Source organism: Dreissena polymorpha, chromosome 6 (genome assembly GCF_020536995.1).
Source record: "Dreissena polymorpha isolate Duluth1 chromosome 6, UMN_Dpol_1.0, whole genome shotgun sequence".
NCBI classification, from domain to species: Eukaryota; Metazoa; Mollusca; class Bivalvia; order Myida; family Dreissenidae; genus Dreissena; species Dreissena polymorpha.
In genome coordinates, this window is record NC_068360.1 from 33482519 (window position 1) to 33501269 (window position 18751).

The 18751-nt window shown below is 37.4% G+C and overlaps 1 protein-coding gene across 1 annotated transcript in view; it reads right to left on the bottom strand.

Annotated features, from left to right (window-relative positions):
• LOC127835570 (polycystic kidney disease 2-like 1 protein) overlaps positions 1-18687 on the bottom strand; it is a 238837-nt gene extending 220150 nt beyond the window's left edge. Inside the window, exons 1-5 of the mRNA XM_052362006.1 lie at positions 18487-18687; positions 18110-18343; positions 17106-17288; positions 16466-16583; positions 15516-15787 (exon numbers count right to left, since the gene is read on the bottom strand). Of these exons, the coding sequence (XP_052217966.1) occupies positions 15516-15787; positions 16466-16583; positions 17106-17288; positions 18110-18343; positions 18487-18687 (1008 nt within the window). The remainder of the gene's footprint in view (positions 1-15515; positions 15788-16465; positions 16584-17105; positions 17289-18109; positions 18344-18486) is intronic.
• Between the last annotated feature and the right edge of the window lie 64 nt (positions 18688-18751).

The window sequence follows — 18751 nt, forward strand, 5'->3', positions numbered from 1 at the left end:
GGCATGCATGTGTATCTCATGGAGCTCAAATTTTTAGTGGCGAAAGGTCACGGTCAACCTTCAATGTCAACAAATCAAAGCGGTGCAGTAGAGGACATTGTGTTTCTGACAAACACATCTCTTGAGTAAGAGATATTTTTCATAATCATATTAATACTTAATGTATTTCTTGGCTCCTGTTATGCTTGTAATTCATTTAGTCATTTTACACTTGTAGAAGTTAAGCTTTGTAAACAATATAATATTTATAATGATAGCATTCTTTTACGTTTACTACACAAATTAACAGGCAACGAAATTCTTTAGGCTTATCCTTGAATGTGTGTTTATTCAATGTGTGAAAAATCTTTGCTGTTATATTGTCCAGTATATGCTATTATATCTTTAAATTTCAGAACTGAGATCAGATTGTACTACGCAAGGTCCAAGAAACTTTACCATACATGCCAACCCAAATCGATTCTGGTGATGTTCTCTCTACATATCGATGGACAAATGAAGCCCTCTATGAAGTGGACAAATTACACTGGATTGCTTATGATTTTTTCATATTAAGAAATAAACAACAGTGAACCAAATGAAACAAGCTTCAGTTAGGGCAATTTAATAACTTCACTACCATGACCACGAATGTTTGTGCTAAGGTACAGCTGGCTTGGTTTGGACACGTCACCATGCACCACTCTCTGTACAAGACTGTACTCCAGGGTACCCCTTGGTAGTGAAGCTTCCCATAAAGTTTTCATTGAATTCCGGTCATTAGTTGCTGAGAAATAGCCTGGACAAGAATTGCACTATATGTACAGTTAATGGAAAACTTCAAAGGGCCATAACTATGTGAAAAATCATCCGACCAGAACCCGCTGATAATATGCACATCTCCTCTTGGTAGTGAAGCTTCCCATAAAGTTTCATAAAGTTTCATTGAATTCCGGTCATTAGTTGCTGAGAAATAGCTCGGACAAGAATTGCACTATATGTATAGTCAATGTAACTCTGTGAAAAATCATCCGACCAGAACCCGCTGATAATATGCACCCAAGAAGAGGTGGTATATTGTTTTGCACATGTCGGTCCGTCCCTGTGTTGGTTCGTCCACCAAATGGTTTCTGGATGAAAACTCAAGAACGCTAAAGCGAAGGATTATGAAACTTCATAGGTACATTAGTCATGACTGGCAGATGACCCCTATTGATTTTCATGTCACTAGGTCAAAGTTAAAGGTCACAGTGACTCGAAACTGTATAATGGTTTCTGGATGATAACTCAAGAACGCTTAAGCCTGGGGTCAGGAAAGTTAATAGGGACATAGGTCATGAATGGCAGATGACCCCTTTTGATTTTCAGGTCACCAGGTCAAAGTTTAAGGTCACAGTGACTGGAAACAGTAAAATGGTTTCCTGATGATAACTCAAGAACGCTTAAGCCTGGGATCAGGACAGTTCATAGGGTCATTGGTTATGACTGGCAGATGACTGCTATTGATTTTCCGGTCACTGGGTCAAATGTCAAGGTCGCAGTGACTCGAAGCAGTAAAATGGTTTCCTGATGATAACTCAAGAACGCTTAAGCCTGAGATCAGGAAAGTTCAAAGGGACATTGGTCATGTGACAGATGACCCCTATTGATTTTCAGTTCTCTAGGTCAAAGGTCAAGGTCACATACATAACGTATTCACACAATGGCTGCCACTACAGCTGACAGCCCATTTTGGGGGGGCATGCTTGTTTTACAAACAGTCTTTGTTTTATTTAAGGAAACAAATCAAGTCAAAAAGAAACAGTTTTTAGCAATTGAATTATAATGAACCTCATATAAAACAGTTGTAAGTAATTTTAACATCATGAAGCTCATATAAACATTATTATTATAAACATTTCTTTTTTAATTTTATTCATTGCAAAAATCACTTTTAACAATATATACAACAATTATTTATGTATCTTTAAATTGATGTGTATATGGAATGTAAGCCATACTGGTTTTTGTTAAGATAATTGTTTGGATAAAAACTAAGATAAAACAAATAATTATTGAACAAGGTGTAGTTTTTTTGGGGAAGACAATAACATATTTTGCGATAAAGTGCAGCAGACAGAAACTGGATATCAACCACTATTTTGATATGTCCCTGTTTTATATCAATGTGATATGGTTCAGGGATGCTATCCTTTAAGTTTTAACACATACCGGTACACAGTTTCCATATAATGGTCAGGAAGAAGAGCCTGTTAACAAGTTTCACAAGGGCCAGGAAGTGGAATCTTTGACTTGTGTATAGATGGCATCAGAGGGGTTAGTAGTTAGGTGATTAGGGGATATATGGGTAGAGCTCTTAACTACATTAATTACAGTAAGCAAATTGAAATAGGACAGTATATTAAACCATTTCAAGTTGCAGAAAGATAGTATATGTACTCAACACACATCTTCTGAAATTACATCAACACCTGTCCCAACTTTTTGCTTAAATTTTATTGGCACGCTCTTTCCTCCATACTCGATTGTCTTTCAGCCAATATCCGTTCTTTTTTTACAAAAAAATATAATATGATAAGGGAAATGTCTTTGCTAAATGCATCCATCTATTAAAAGGAGCCATATTCGCAAACTGGGCGGAGTGGAGAGCGCACCTCAAAAGACACACCGCCAACAATCTGGCCACTATCATGTGAGGCACACGCTGATCATGAATCCCCCGACAATGACAAGTTCACTATGTTCCAACCTGTTCTATGTGGTGTCTCGTTTAACGAACAGCATTCCCTTCAAAACACACAATCGATATGTGCAGATCCCACTTTAACAAATCCTATTGAAGGTCCTCACACAAACACAACTCCGGCATCCCTTTAAAGTAAGTATTTTTATTCCATTTTTTTCATTTCATATGTAAAAACATACAATTATTAATATGTTGAGGTCTTATATATTTTCTTTTCAATATATAGCTTGTACCACACACGTAAATATTAGTGTTTTTTTACAATTTCTTTACTATTTTATATGGATGGCAAATCTAAGCAAATTTGTATTTGGTCAACCCATTTCGACATTCGAGCGGGAAAACTAAAAAAACTCTTTGATGACTTTTCTTTAAATAAATTTAAAGTAATTACATGGGCTTACACATACAGCCATTAATAAAGGTGTGAATGCATAATGATGTTAAATTCATAATCATTTTTCAACAAATACCAATAATTAATTAATTAATTGGTAAACTGTAATACCAATTAACTACTTGAATTAGTGGAAGTCAAACATATAGCACAGAAGATTCAATACTCTTGTGGTGTATCCAGTTGTTAAAAACTTAAATCACTTTTCCTTAAGTTTTATTCACTCTTAAAATAAACACAATTTTAAAGTAAAACATGGTTGTATACATATACTAAGTGCTCTGTTTGTTACTAAAAATCATCTGGATATTATATCATTTTCTACCCTTTAATTGCATTTAATTTAAAAAAAAATGAAATTAAATAGCTAACAAATTAATTTACAAATAGGTAGGGGCTAACGTCCTAAGGGGCAAATTTCTTGGGTGGCTAACGTCCTAAGGGGCTAATGTCCTACACTTAATATTAATTTATTTACAATTTAATAAATGTGAGATAGTTACCGTATATAATTTGTTCATTCTGTCCTCTCACTTTTGCATTATATTGTATTAGGACTAATAACACTAAAAATGTTATTCTTTTGCATTAAAATGTTGCATGATAGTTGGAGTGACTAAAAAAAGAAAAATGATTTCAATTCATAAATTTTATGTCTTTTCATTTATGCATATTCAAAGATTATTTTCAATGTATTTGCATGATGCTTTGGTTGAGTTTAAGGATAAAGTAAAGTTAAAAAAATCATTTGTCCCAAAATCCATCTCCTCTGAAGCCCTTGCTGGGATTTGAACCCAAACTTCTTTCCTCTGGCCTGGAAAGTATTCTTTCTTGAAATACAAGGGCATGTCAGAGGAAAACGAGCAATTTGAAAACTATTTACAAACAACAATATTTTATCTGTGGTATTATTTACAAATTCCATGAAGAAATTTTTTCATAGGATCTATCTTACACAACATCGGATAACACACATCTTTGAATCTTCAACACATTACAGCTTAAGTTCCTTTTTTATGAATTTGCATGGTTCATGTATTTTCAATTATTGAAATTATCCTAATTAAATGGTTATGGATTATTATGCCTAAAACATGCGCTAAATACTGGTATTAAAATCTAACAATATAGTATATGGTTTGGTTTTCCTCTGTTAATATCCCCAGAAATATGATACCATTTTAAGGGGCAATTGTTCTCATTTAATTTGTTTTTGTTTTTTGAATAATGTCATTTGTGTATGAATACAAAAAATAAAAGATCAATATACTAAAACACCAATATAATAATATGAATCTTAAAAGAAGAAAAGAAATTGTTTTAAGATTTCAGTCTGTGAACAATTCTGATTAAAAATATACATTGGCTAGTATCAAACTTGTTCAGTACTAGTACAACATAATAAACTAGAAATGGCCCGGCAGAAGCCGACGCGTATCCCCCGCCACATGTTTGACCCAGGGGCGCCCCGGGGTTGGTAATGGGGCCATGCATAGGTTAGATTGACCGTATTGTCATAAGAGAAGTTCAGTATCAATTTGAAGTGAATCGGTGTAGAAATTAAAAAATTATAGTAAAAGGCAATTTTGGGTGGGCTAGACCTATGTGAGCGGGGTGCCCCAGGGTTGGTAATGGGGCCATACATAGTTGAGATTGACCGTATTGTCATAAGAGAGGTTCAGTATCAATTTGAAGTAAATCGTTGTAGAAATTAAGAAATTATAGTAAAAAGCAATTCTGAATGGCCGTGGCCTATGTGGGCGGGTTGCCCCAGGGTTGGTAATGGGGTCATGCATACTTAAGGTTGACTGTATTGTCTTAAAAGAGGTTCAGTATCAATTTGAAGTGCATCGGTGTAGAAATGAAGAAATTATAGTAAAAAGGCAATTTGGTTGGATGTGGCCTATGTGGGCGGGTCACCCCAGGGTTGGTAATGGGGCCATGCATTGTTAAGATTAACCGTATTGACTTAAGAGAGGTTCAGTATCAATTTGAAGTGAATGGGTGTAGAAATGAAGAAATTATAGTAAAAGCAATTTTAGGTTGATGTGACCTATGTGGGCGGGGCGCCCCAGGGTTGGTAATGGGGCCATGCATAGTTGAGATTGACCGTATTGTCATAAGAGAGGTTCAGTATCAATTTGAAGTCAATCGGTGTAGAAATGAAGAAATTATAGTAAAATTAACTAAAAAAAATGAGTAAAAATCTCTGACCCGGCACCACCCCAACCCCCATTACTTTTGACCCAGGGGTCAGATCAAAATTCCAAATACTGCAGGGTCGCACATATGCTCATAGCTAACATGTGTGTAAGTTTCAAGGTTCTAGTGCTAATAGTGTAGGAGGAAATAGTGGCCAGGACGGACAGACAGACAGACAGATGCCGGAGATTACCACAATATCCCCACGCTTTTCAAAAAGCGTGGGGGTAATACTTCAAGACAGGAATTTACTGTTACATGTAGATCAGATAATGATTGGACATAAATGAAGGGGTCAAAGGTATCTGCCGGATGTTACACCAAAGGCAGCATACCCGGCTATACACCGTGTACTAGCAAACCTGCTTACAATGCCAGCTACCTCAGCCTCGCGTGAGCGTTCCTTCAGTTCTATGCGACGTATCAAATCGTACATGATAAACACCATGTCTGGTGAACGGCTTCCTGATTAAGGACTCCTTCCGATTCACAAAGAAACGGATGTTTCGATCAATTAAATCATCAACACATTTGCCTCGGTTAAATGTAGAAATATTGATTTCATGTAATTGAGGCACTTGTTAGAACAATTAGTGCAATAGATCGGCTATAAGTAAGTTTTGCACTCAACACGTTACGGTGCCGTTATAGACATGCAGACAGTAGTATTGGAAATAATTCTCATGGTTTGACTTGTGAATAAGTGGAGTGTTACACTTTTAAATGTTTCTCTATTCCATATTGTTTTAAAATTCAGTTCTCTGGTATAATGATAATACAGTAAAATTTAGTTCTCTGACATTGAGATAAAACAGTAAAATATCAAAGAAAGACAGGCCAAAGTTGTATATTTTGTTATCTTATTATTTGTCTAGATATGCTTTAAATCTCACCACAGGCGTTATAGTATTTAATAATGTTCAGGGGGATGACCCCCGGACCCCCCTTTTTATGTATCATATCCGGGCCTACAGCTTAAAAATGCTAGCTACGCACCTGCCTAGTGCCTACTTCAACGCCAGTTCTTAGTAGATTTCACTCGTTTAAATTAGCATATCAGTGCCAACGCTGGTAAAACATATTATATCATTTATTCTTGACGCTTTACTGGCGCTTTCTTTTTCTTTCTTCGCTTCTTTAGTCCGCTGTCATGCATTCTCTCATTGATCGGCAAATTTTATCTAGGGTATTTTAATGTTATTTATAATGATTTAATAATAATTTTGCGGCGTACACATTTGCCTTGAGGCCACTAGAGGCCACATTTATTGTCCGATCTTCATGAAATTTGGTCAGAAGATTTGTGCCAATAAAAAATTGGACGAGGTCGACATTGATTCCGGTTGGTTCAAAAAATGGCCGCCAAGGAGCGGGGCATTTTTTCTTATATGGCTATAGTAAAACCTTGTTAACACTCTTAAAGCCACATATATTGTCCGATCTTCATGCAATTTTGTAAATAGATTTGTACCAGTGATATCTTTGACGAGTTTGTATATAGTTTCAGTTGGTTGAACAACGTGGCCGACAAGGGGCGAGGCATTTTTCCTATTATGACTATAGTAAAACCTTGTTAAAACTCTAGAGGCTACAATTATTTTCCGATCATCATGAAACTTGGTCAGAAGATTTGTCCCCATGATATCTCAGTGGATTTCGGTTCCGGTTGCTTGAAAAACATGGCCGCAATGGGGCGGAGCCTTTTTCCTTATATGTTTATATATGGCTTTAGTAAAACATTTTTAACACTCTAGTGGCCAAACTAATTTCCGATCTTACTGAAACTTGGTTAAAAGATATGTCCCAATTATATTTTGGATGAGTTCGAAAATGGTTCTGGTTGGTTGAAAACATGGCCTGGTGAGCGGGGCATTCTTCCATATATAGCTATAGTAAAACCTTGTTAACACTCTAGAGACCACAATTATTTTCCGATCATTATGAAACTTTGTCAGAAGATTGGTCCTAATGATATCTTGGAAGAATTCGACAATGGTTCAGGTTGATCGAAAAACATGACCGCTAGGGGGCGGGGCATTTTCCTAATATGGCTATAATAAATCATTGCTAACACTCTAGAGGCCACATTTATTGTCAGATCATCATGAAACTTGGTCAGAATTTTGGCCCCAATGATATCTTCTAAAAGTACGAAAAATTCCTTTCGGTTGAAAACATGGCCACCAGGGGGCCATTTAGTTCACTCTTCATGAATTGGTAAGAACATGTGTTCGAATTGTATCATGGGTTTCACAGAACAGGTCAGTTGCTTTGTATCTCAGGTGAGCTACTTTGGGCCTTTCAGGCCCTCTTCTTTAATTTGTGCGTGAGTTTCATGAATCTTCTAATAATTTCTACTTTAAAGGTGCCTTTTCACGTTTTTTAAATTGACAAAATTTTAAAAAGTTGTTTCAGATTCGCAAATTTTCGTTTTTGTTATGATATTTGTGAGGAAATAGTAATACTGAATATTTACCATGCTCTAAAATATCCATTAAATGCACCTTTTGACGATTTGGAAACCTGAAAATTATAAAGCGTTGCAAAGCGAAAGGAATTAATAATTTGGAAAGTTATGTTATTGTCGTCATTATTGTCGTTATTATGTTAAACTACGAGGATTGCTTATATAAAGTAAAAAAATACATCCTCTCAAAGCTTGAGCACGGATGGCCGAGTGGTAAAAGCGGAAGACTTCTTTTTATTTCCTTCTTCCTTATTGTACTGACATCATCTGGCGTATCTTCGTACTTTAATTCCAGAACTTCAGGGGTCAATGGTTCAAGCCCAGTTGAGGGTTACTTTTTTCTTTTTTTAATTGTATTCTTGTTTTATTTTAACTTGAGATTTTAGGTTAAATGTTTATATTTCTCAAAATAAAGCATTTGATGACAAACTTCAACATATGACAAAATCTGTGAAAAGGCCCCTTTAAAGGAATACTGCTATAAATGACACATTCTGCTTGTATGGTATTTTTTGTTTAAAGGAAGTCTCTGCTTAGCAAAAATCTATTTAAGACGGAAAGCGTCCTCCCTGATAAACCTGTGCAGACTGCGCATGCTTATATGGGATGACACTTAACACATGGATTAAGCCCCATTTTCCAAGAGCTTGGCTTATTTGTCTACAAACGGTAACCCCTTTATTTCAACTGTAGTGTGCTTGGTGTTATATATTTGTATACGTGTGCAGGCCTTTTTATTTCATCTTTATAAAGATCTTTGTAAAAAAAATAAGTCGCAAATTTTTCAGAATTGTGACAGAATGAGTTGCAATCTGTTCAAAATTGTGACAAATTAGTGGCAAACTTTTTGAATTTATGAAAAGTTGAGTCCCAAACTGCTTTAAATTTTTAAGAACATTTTTGAAAACGGCCATTGCCTAAGTAGGAAAAAAGCCCTGATATGGTGACCCCTGTGTGTCTATTGAAGTGTGCTTGGTGAGCTTGTAAGTCGACTGACTGAGAGGTCCGAGGTGGAGCTGGTCTTCATGGCACTTGGTCACTTCGGAAACATACCAAACATGTCTGTGTCAGGTTATTGAATTGGTTTTCATTTTAATTAATATATAAAGGTATAGGGTATATATATATATATATATATATATATATATATATATATATATATATATATATATATATATATATATATATGTTAGTAAGTGTATTCGTGTCAAAGTGTCTGAGTGTGTTCCTCAGTGCAGTTATGTTCCGCAGTGCATCACTGTTCCATCTTTATTTTAGCTCACCTGACTGAGCACAAAGTTCTCATGTTGAGCTATTTTGGTGGATGGCTTACAGGCATTAATAGTCTTCAGGAATGTTTCGTCAGTCGTCAACAATCTCTTCCTAAACTACTGCACAGATTTTCGTCAAACTTTGCAGAAATACTGATTGTTTAACCCACTCATACATGTATTCAAATCGTTATGAACTGCTGCACATGTAGGTCCTCAGAGCTAAAAATAAATTGCACATTAGGAGAAAGTAAACACGCAAGGTTCACGGGTTAAATTGTTGGTTAATGTCCCAGGGGTATTCAAATAGTGGTTCAAGTAATGCTCCTGGGGGACAAAATTAGCTCTGCCATGGGGATTAATAATTTCGCTTATTTGTATAAAGTAAAAGCTGTTATCTCCCACCAAAGGCGGAGTCTGTCAGTCCGTCTGTCAAAAAACCTTTTAGGGCTATATCTCAGAAACTATATAAGATATCAACATGAAAATTCATAGGTGTATAGATATCAAAGAGGAGAAGTGTAATTCACAAGAACCGTAACTCTAAATTTTCTTTAATAAGAGTTATTGCATTTTGTTTGTTTTTATTTGATGTTACTTTTTTGTGCTGTATCTCAAGTACCATGCAGGACATTAACATACAAATTTCCATGGGCGTATTTATATTAATAAGGAAAAGTGCTTAAGAAACATAATCTTTCGTTTTCTTAAATAAGAGTAATTGCCCTTTGTTGTGTTTGTATGATGGGAATTTTAGGGCTATATTTCCGATACGATACAACGTTTCAACATGAAACTTCATGTGTATGTAGAAATCAATTGTAATGAGTGCCATGTACAAGAATCATAACCCTACACTTTCTTAACTAAGAGTTATTGACCTTTGTTGTTTTTGTATGATGTAATTTTCAAGGCTATATCTCAGATACCCTACAAGATTTCAACATGAAACTTCGTATATGTATCAATAAGGAGAATTTCAATGCATAAAAACAATTACCCCTACACTTATTTATTTTTCATGATAATACCGTATATCAAAGGATTTTCACCGGTCCATAAACACAGTTTATTTGGCGGGGATATCAATTCAACGAATTTGCTTGTTGATGTTTCAGGTTGTTTTCCACAACGACCTGCTCTCAATCAAGACTCTCTTGGACCTGATGAAGGCAAAAAGGTAACTTCCGCACGAGAAAAAGATCGGACACTATTGTATTGAAGTGCTACACATTTTCTAGCGTCGAAATCGTTTCTAACATAAAAGACGCCTAAGTACTTCATTGCAGTAACCATGCGATTGTATATACGCAAATCTACATCTTTTTGCAAATGGTCATGAACAGCAAAGTGTTCTAGTGCACGATGCGTGTGCGCTACACTAAATAATAGACATGAGTAATCATTTTGCTTTATTTCTGTTTGACAATTGTGCTTCAAAAATGTGGTAAGCGTCTCTCTGTATGTGTATTTCATGTTCGTTTACGTGACATATGAACCAGCATTTAACTTTTCTTCTAAACAAATTCATATAACAAACACTTTATATAGGATAGTTTATTAAGCTCATGATATTGAAAGAGGTATTCAGTAACAGACAACTATCGAGATTAACTAGCTAAAAATATAAACAATAACAATTTGCATAAAACGTACATAATAACAGAAATGTGTATATCCATTAAACATAAACATGAGTTGTCATTTAAAAAGAAAATCGTTTTTTTTTTCGATTCTTGAACACAAAAAATATATACAACAGCTGGACAAAGATGATAAGTAACGTAAATCATGAAGTGTCAAATTAACATTGTCAGAAATTAATAGCCGGAGCAAATGAAAATTATTTTAAACCAGACACTTGGATTATGGTCTATTTTTTTACAATATTGTATATGGTTCTTTCGTACTGAAAACTGTGCATTTTTACATTTATTAACCTGAATACATTTCGACGAATTAAAAGTGTATTAAAAGGTGAAACTTCGACTGCACCCGCAGAAGAGAAACCTTATTGTAGCACATTGTAAGGAGCCAATTGCCAAAAAGTGCAACAATGCTCAAAAGCACAAGACACAACAATTTTAGTAAACAAAACTAATATAAAGGTGCCCATAAAAATATGTCTAATAAATCGTTCAACGCGACCACATTTAAAATAAATTACAGCACTAGTTCAGTGCGTACAGACGCGCGCCTTCTTTGTTCGAGTTTCGAGTAACTCGCCAGCTAGATTTGCGGTTCGAGAAGTCAGTTACAACATGCGAAAACGTTTGTTGAATCAAATGTCCCAGTATATTTTTAGATAGATCTTTTCACATGCGCTCATAGTGATAGGTCATGTGACTTAAGTAAAATGACATAGAAAATAAATTAAAACATCCTTATCTTAAACTGAAAGGGTTACGGATTTAATACGGATGTGTTCCACATTGTATAGTGTCATGTACTAAGTTTGTTCAAATAATGTTGATTGCAAAATTGAAACGACCTTGACTGTGTATTGTTTTTGTATTAAAGTTTTTTTGTTTCTGAGAATAAATATTTCCTGCTGATTATTTATTACAAGCTATCATTAAAATCGTTCGCAAATGTTTTTATATCATAAATATATGTCTATAATTTGCTTTTACATTTTTTTAATTGCCAATGTTAATTTAATCTTCAACAGTTATTGGTACACATAACACCATTTATGTAAGTTTGCATTGCCGAAAACATAAAAATCATCGCAATTCTATAGGCAGTCAATGTTTCCGTCGTATGTAATTATTGCAAGAAATTAAGGTCAAAGCCTAGCTTAGACAGCTTCGCCAAAACTAACAAAATGGATTTATTACATTATGAAAACTTGATTTTGAATTCAGACTGAATACCAAGCCAATGTCATACAAGAAGCATATGCTCGTTGAAATTGCAAGTATACAGAATAACTACCTTATACGTGTAAAATGAAGCATTATATCAAAGTTACAGTTGTTTACAGGAGTGAACTTTTATAACCAAAATATATGTTGTTTCATCTCATTATATTTACAAACTTAATTAAACATGCGAGGACCTTTTAATATAAAATAAATAAATTATATTGAATACAAGGACAATAACTTATTTTGAAGTTTCTTACAAATACAAAAACTCATGAATATAACTTTTTTCTGTGTCCTAATTAGTAATCAATAGTAGTAGAAAAAAGACAAAAATAAGAATCAGCTTTATCAAAGAGAGCATCGTTCTTTGAGAAATTACAACGTCAGAAATTTAAAATCAACTTCGGTGTAAACATTATCTAAAACAATGTCAACAAAACGAAGAAAAACGATTAGCCAAATAAAGATCGGAATATATATATATTTTGGAAATGTCAATGTCATACAGAAATCACACCTGGTGAACAACGTGCCCTGCATGCCAATCTCACTTTGAATCTTAAATGCTATTAAATATGGCGATATCAAACGTATTATAGAATATTCATTACACAACAGCGTAGTTACAAAATTTATTACATCGTCAAGTGTGCTTTTCAATAGTTTCTCAGACTGCAATACAGTGTGATTTTTAAAAATAGCATTCCGCAACAAAACGTTACTAACACTGGCGGTCAGAATGCCGATGCTGTGTTCATTTACGAAACCTGACCTTCGCTCGTTTGTCGGCCACCGGCGTCGAACAATCTGAAAGACACACATTGAGTCGTCGTGTTATTCTACAGAAAGCAACGAGAAATTCAAGCGATACAACGATATCATTATGAACGGGCATAAGACTGACTGCTATTTAAACATATTTCAATGGATCACTTTACAGTCTTACTTTTGAAACACTCGAATATTGTCTATCACACGAAAAATGGACTTTATGGAAACGAAAACTATCACGAAGCCATGGCTATTTGAAGGATTAAATCAAATCACTTGGAAAAGACCGGACTACTTGCGCTCAATTGGTCATTGCCGACTCAGGTACTACTTAAAGTTCACCGGATACTCTAGTATACTACAAAGTAACCGGTGTAAGGAAAATATACTAAAAAGTACCCCGGAGTATGGCCAAGTGCCTTTAATGGTATTTTCCGTACCCGAGGTACAGTGTTCTATACTTAAGAGTACCCCGGGTTTTTAGAAGTACCACATGAGCCTCAAACAACCAACTGAGCACTACTTGCCTCGAGGGTCGGATGTGAGGGCGCACTGCAGCGCGTTCCTGATCTCCTTTAAGGTGTCAATATTATTGTTTCCGATCCGTGCGTTGTTACTTCGCGGAGCCGGATGCTGCGACTCATCTTTTTTCACTGAAACATTCAGACCAAATTTACTACAGGTACAAAGGGGCATTTTAGTAAAACAAATGACGCTGTTTATAAATCACCGCCCTCGCCGGTTGCTGAATTTCCAAAACCATATCGTCTGCTAATATATATATGGACACACTACTAAAAGATAACGTTTACAAGAAAAGGTAGGTCCATCATACAGGAAACGGAAAACAAAATTCAATGATTGTAACGTACCTAATCGTTTAACGGATTTGCCGCCAAATATGAGTCTTTTCAATTTTTTCAATATAAAGTCAACCATTTCATCGCCCGTGTCCTTCTTGGCTTCATCGTGTACATCATCGATTGCCTTGCTGAGCAGCGCCAGGAACATCGTAAGGACCAGGTAGACCACGAAGCCGATGAATAACAGGAAGTAGATCTTAGCCATGTAGGGGCTCGTGTTATCCATCTCCGTGAACCTGTTCTTGCCGATCATGCTGAGAAACATGGTTTGCAGGGAGGAGTAGATGTCCTTGTAGTACTCGAGATGGGCGCCAAACAGCAACCAGCCGGGGATGCAGTAAATGGTGAAGCACGCGGTAAAAAAAAGACCGAACCAGATCAGCTGCGAGGCGGCCTTCTTGAATATCCGTACTACTGTGCCGATGCGCTTGTTGTAGCCGAGCACGTTGAGGAGTCGAAGAGTTGCCATAAAGCAGAGGATTCCCTGCAGGAGTACGAGCATTTCGTTCCATAGAGCGATGTGATAGAAGTTGATAAACGCCTTCTTGTCCTCTTTGAATACGGACATGGTTTGACTGGTCATCACGTGTCGAACTAAATACATTGCAATGGCCACGTATCCTAGGATGACAAAAACAAGATCATACACCTGCCAAGCGTCGCTAAAAAACGCTTTCTTTTGTTGCACAATCATGACGATGATCATAACCGTGAACTCCACCATGTACACGATGTATATCAGCTCGCACGCCAGCGTGTAAAGGCCCATGGGACCGACGTGCTGGTACACATTCATGGTATGTATCCCATAGTAGACGAACGCGCCGCCTGTCTCCGGGAATTCTACCAAGAACATGTTGAACGTAAAGATATTGGCTTGTAAGCAGAAAAGGGTAAATTCTAGGGCAACTGCTCTTGTGTGACGGTCAATCCAGGAATTCAGGTAAAGCTCGTTCACAATTTTCTGACTTACTAGCATATTGACGTCCAACTTCGCGATGTATCCTCCTCCACCATATATATTGTACCTCCCTGCGATGGGTATTCCCCAGATATCTAACGCCGATGTGAAGTTCCAGGCAGCGGATGAGAAATCGTAGATACTCTCCTTGTCGTCGCACGGCCCAGCCTTCCAACCGATGCAGAAGGCACCTGTTTCCTCGTCCGGCTCGTTATAGTTCTTATAACATTTTGTTTCATCCATGTACTCGTTTTTGCAGCGATCTGAAATTGTGAACGATCGTATGTATACACTAAGAAATGATATTGTTGATTATTTAAATAATTTGCATTTTATCCTTCTATAATCTTCTATAATTTCCACAGAGGAAAAAAACAACTATAGTGGTTATTATTCTGCCAGATTTTGTTGCAATCCAAAATAATTTCTTATCGATATCTATACATTAAATTTCATTCAGCTGTCAAATGTTTGGTCAGTCAAAGTTGTATACTCGAGCCTGAATTTAGCTGTATGAAAAGTGATGGTCGTAGTTGTAAAACTATATGGAGGCTAAGCAGTGAACATGCACCTGATTTAATTCTGAGTTGTCGCAGTCGAGGGGGACCGACCCTGTACTTAGTTCCTTCTTCAATGAACTGCTGTAAGCGCCAGTGGAGCGTCTCGTTATTGATATCAACTTCCGGGAACATCCGGGGCAGCACCGTTTTGTTGAGCCATTCAAAGTAATCCTGTTGCTTTTTTATCTACAATACACATATTTCATCAAGTCTCGATGTTCGTGACTTTAAATTTGATATCTCTGTAGATATCTACACATAACGCGATTAATAAATCGAATGTTATATGAAATTGAATGAACACTCAAGACAAAACAAAAAAGATCCATTAAAAATAAAAATAAAAACATAGCAAATAAACGTATGACTAATTTTAAGTATGCAACAATAAGAAGACATACTGCTCACGAATGAATATATGTACCAACCTCAGTAAATTTCGGTAACTCATGTTCAGTTTGGTGAGGAGGTGGGTAATTTTTATTGGGAGGTGCAATGAATGCATCCATAGTTTCCTTGTAAATAAGGTAGGAGCGTCCGTCACGATTACTGTAGGCGATACTGAAGATTATCCAGCACATGAGGAGGTTCAGTATGGTGTCCCGGATCGCCCTGTTCATTTGCAGCTCCTTCTGCCGCAGACGCTTGGCTTTCTTCAGATGCCCCTTGGCCAGAGGGGGCGCTGCGAGCCGCATACCGCCTGCAGACGACATTGTATGAACAAGGTGCGCATACCGCCTGCAGACGACATTGTATGAGCACAATCTCGCATATTGCCTGCAGACGACATTGTATGAACACGGTGTCGCATGGAATTGTTTTATATGGATGGCATGGTTTCACATGCAGATGACACCATGTGCTGTCTATAGGTATCACGACTTTGCTTTTAGGCGACACTGTTTTTTAAGATAGCATGGTATCTTTAAAAAAGTAAAACTTCCTGTAGAAAACAGTAAGATCTTTAAAAAGTAAACAGAAAATAGGTAGATCTTAAAAAAGTCAAGCTTCCTGCAGAAAACGTTGTGCTTGCTTGGTGCGGCATGCCGACGACCTTGTATACAGGTCTATAGATAACGTATAAGCTACGTACACGACGCTGTATTTATAGATAACACGTTTCTTCCCGCAGCTGGAAAAAGTTTCCGTTGTTTATCGACAAATACAAATATTTGAAATTATGATGCTTGGAATAAAACTACGCGCGCGTTTGCATAATGTCGCCGGCAGACAACATTGTAAATAACAGAGAACAAGGTGCCACGTGCAGACAGTATTGAAGGCATGGTTAATAAGGATAACATGGTGCCAAATGTATTGTTAATAACATGGTGTAGCTTATATCTAAATGATTATTTAAGTTAAAATAAAAGATTACCAGACCGCCCCCTGAGACTTTTCGAGTACTTCTTTATGATGGTGCTTCTGTCGATGATCGCCTTGGAGTCGGAGTTCGAACGGAATACGATCGTGAACACCAAAGTCATCAACAAAACCTGCAGTATGCAAATGCATGTGCGTAAAATGGCGTCCCATATCAGCCTGTGCAGTCAGCACAGGCTTATCAATGATGACACTTTCCGCGTTAACTGAATTTTCGTTTATATGAAACCTTTAAACGAAAAACACAATAAAAGCGGAAAGTGTAAAATCAATGCTTGAAGATCAGTTTAATCTTGCGCTTTTTGACGTTTATAATGCGCGAAGTTAATAGTTTGGGAAAAAGTAAATAATAAAAACTATTCATCAAGGCTGCAGTTTGAAACCAATTTTGATTAATGAGTTCCAACCTGACCTATCGGAAGACACATATATGTTCAAAAACTTTGAAGAAAATCTTGCCGAACGCTTACATGCAAACAAAAACACACATTTAAGACCAGGTACATCAAGTCTGACCGTAAAGTGCATTTGAGTAAAGTGTCGTTCCAGATAAGCCAGTGAAGTGCACACAGGCTACTCAGGGACAACACTTTCCGCTTGAAGTGTGCAGTGAAGTCGGCCTAGGCTATGGTTACCTTTACGGGGTCAAGACAGAATATGGACTCAAAGCAGGAGAGGAAGAAGCTGGTGAGCCACTCTTCTGACTTCTTCTTGCCCCATTCCATGCTGTAGAGCATGATGAAAAACGCGCATAGGAACCATATGAGGAAAACCAGGAACCAGGCGAGGTACGTGCACTGGTACGGCAGCTTCAGGCCCTGACAACAAGCGCAAACGCATGTTCGTAAAGTGTCGTCCCTTGATAAGCCTGTACAGTCCGCACAGGCTAATCAAGGACAACACTTTCCACATTTACTGGATTTTCGTTTGAAAGAAACCTCATTAAAAGGACTAAATCCATACAAGCGGAAGAGGTGGTCCCTCATCGACCTGTGCAGACTACACAGGCTAATCTGTGATGACACTTTACACACATGCATAAAGCCCAGTTTCGGGCATTCGGATTTGTGTTTGCATTATCGCTATTGATCAACCAGTAAGCTACAATGTTGAAATTTTCCGAGTAGCTTCATGGCCGGTAATGGCAACGGCAATGTGCTGTTTATTGGCCGACAAAAATATGCATTGAGAAACACATTTAACAATTCTTACCAAAGGATCGAGATGTCATCTTGTGATATTTATTTGAACGTAAAACCACGATAATGGTGGTACATAAAAACGGTAAATATAATTAGCATTGCTTATTTTTAAAATGTCGAGATTCCTTAAAGGCGTCAGTGCTTGGTAATCGCCATCTACTGACTGTCAGTAGTTTTTCTAGTCGCGCTGCATGCTCGCCATTGGTTACTGTCAGATATCAATTATCAGGTAAATTATAAACACGAGGAACAAACCAACAAGACAAAGAAGCTATTTCAGCTACAAGGGCGTTGATACATTCTACTAAATTCAATATTTCAGTGTACATGGATATGAAGGGGCGATTGTGTTATACCATATCACGATTCTTATTTTGTGTTTACCTCTAGTATAAACAAACTACAGACGTTAACAAGAAAAGGGGAAAAATACCAACCTGCGTTGAAGGGTATCCTTTCTGGACAAGACACTTTTCCAGCTGAACGCTGCGCTGGTGCTGTTTTTCGAGCCAGTCGTGGACCATCGGGACCCGGATCTTGGTCGACCTCTCACCGGGTTTGAACAAGGTCGTTTTCGGGTCAACGGGCTTGGGTTTGGAGAGTTTGAAGAGGTAGATGAGGAGGATAGTGGGAGGCGTCACAATCAGCGCCGAGATGAAAGAGGTGTATACCTACAAAGATCATGTAATGAAGCCTCGTTCTGGTAAAAATGAGCTTAAAGCATCCGCGTAAAGTTTCGTACCAGATTAGCCTGTGCAGTCAATGTTTGTCCCCCCCCCCCCCCCCCCCCCTCTGAAAACAAGAATAATTCCACTGTAAACACCTGTTTCAACGAAAATCGGAAAGGCCCAATTTGGATGCCCGCGCCGTACTCGATGTCTCCGTCCTTTCCCTCTGCCCGGAAGAACATGGCGTTGGCAATCAGGCTGAGCATGATGAATGTCAGGGTGCAGGAAACCCGCTGACAGCGCGTGTAGTTGCTGGTCTGCGGCCGGTATGCGATAGACACCCACATGTGACTCTCTGTGCATCGTGCAGGCAGGGATATAGACAAGAATTAACGCTACGGATTTAACTGT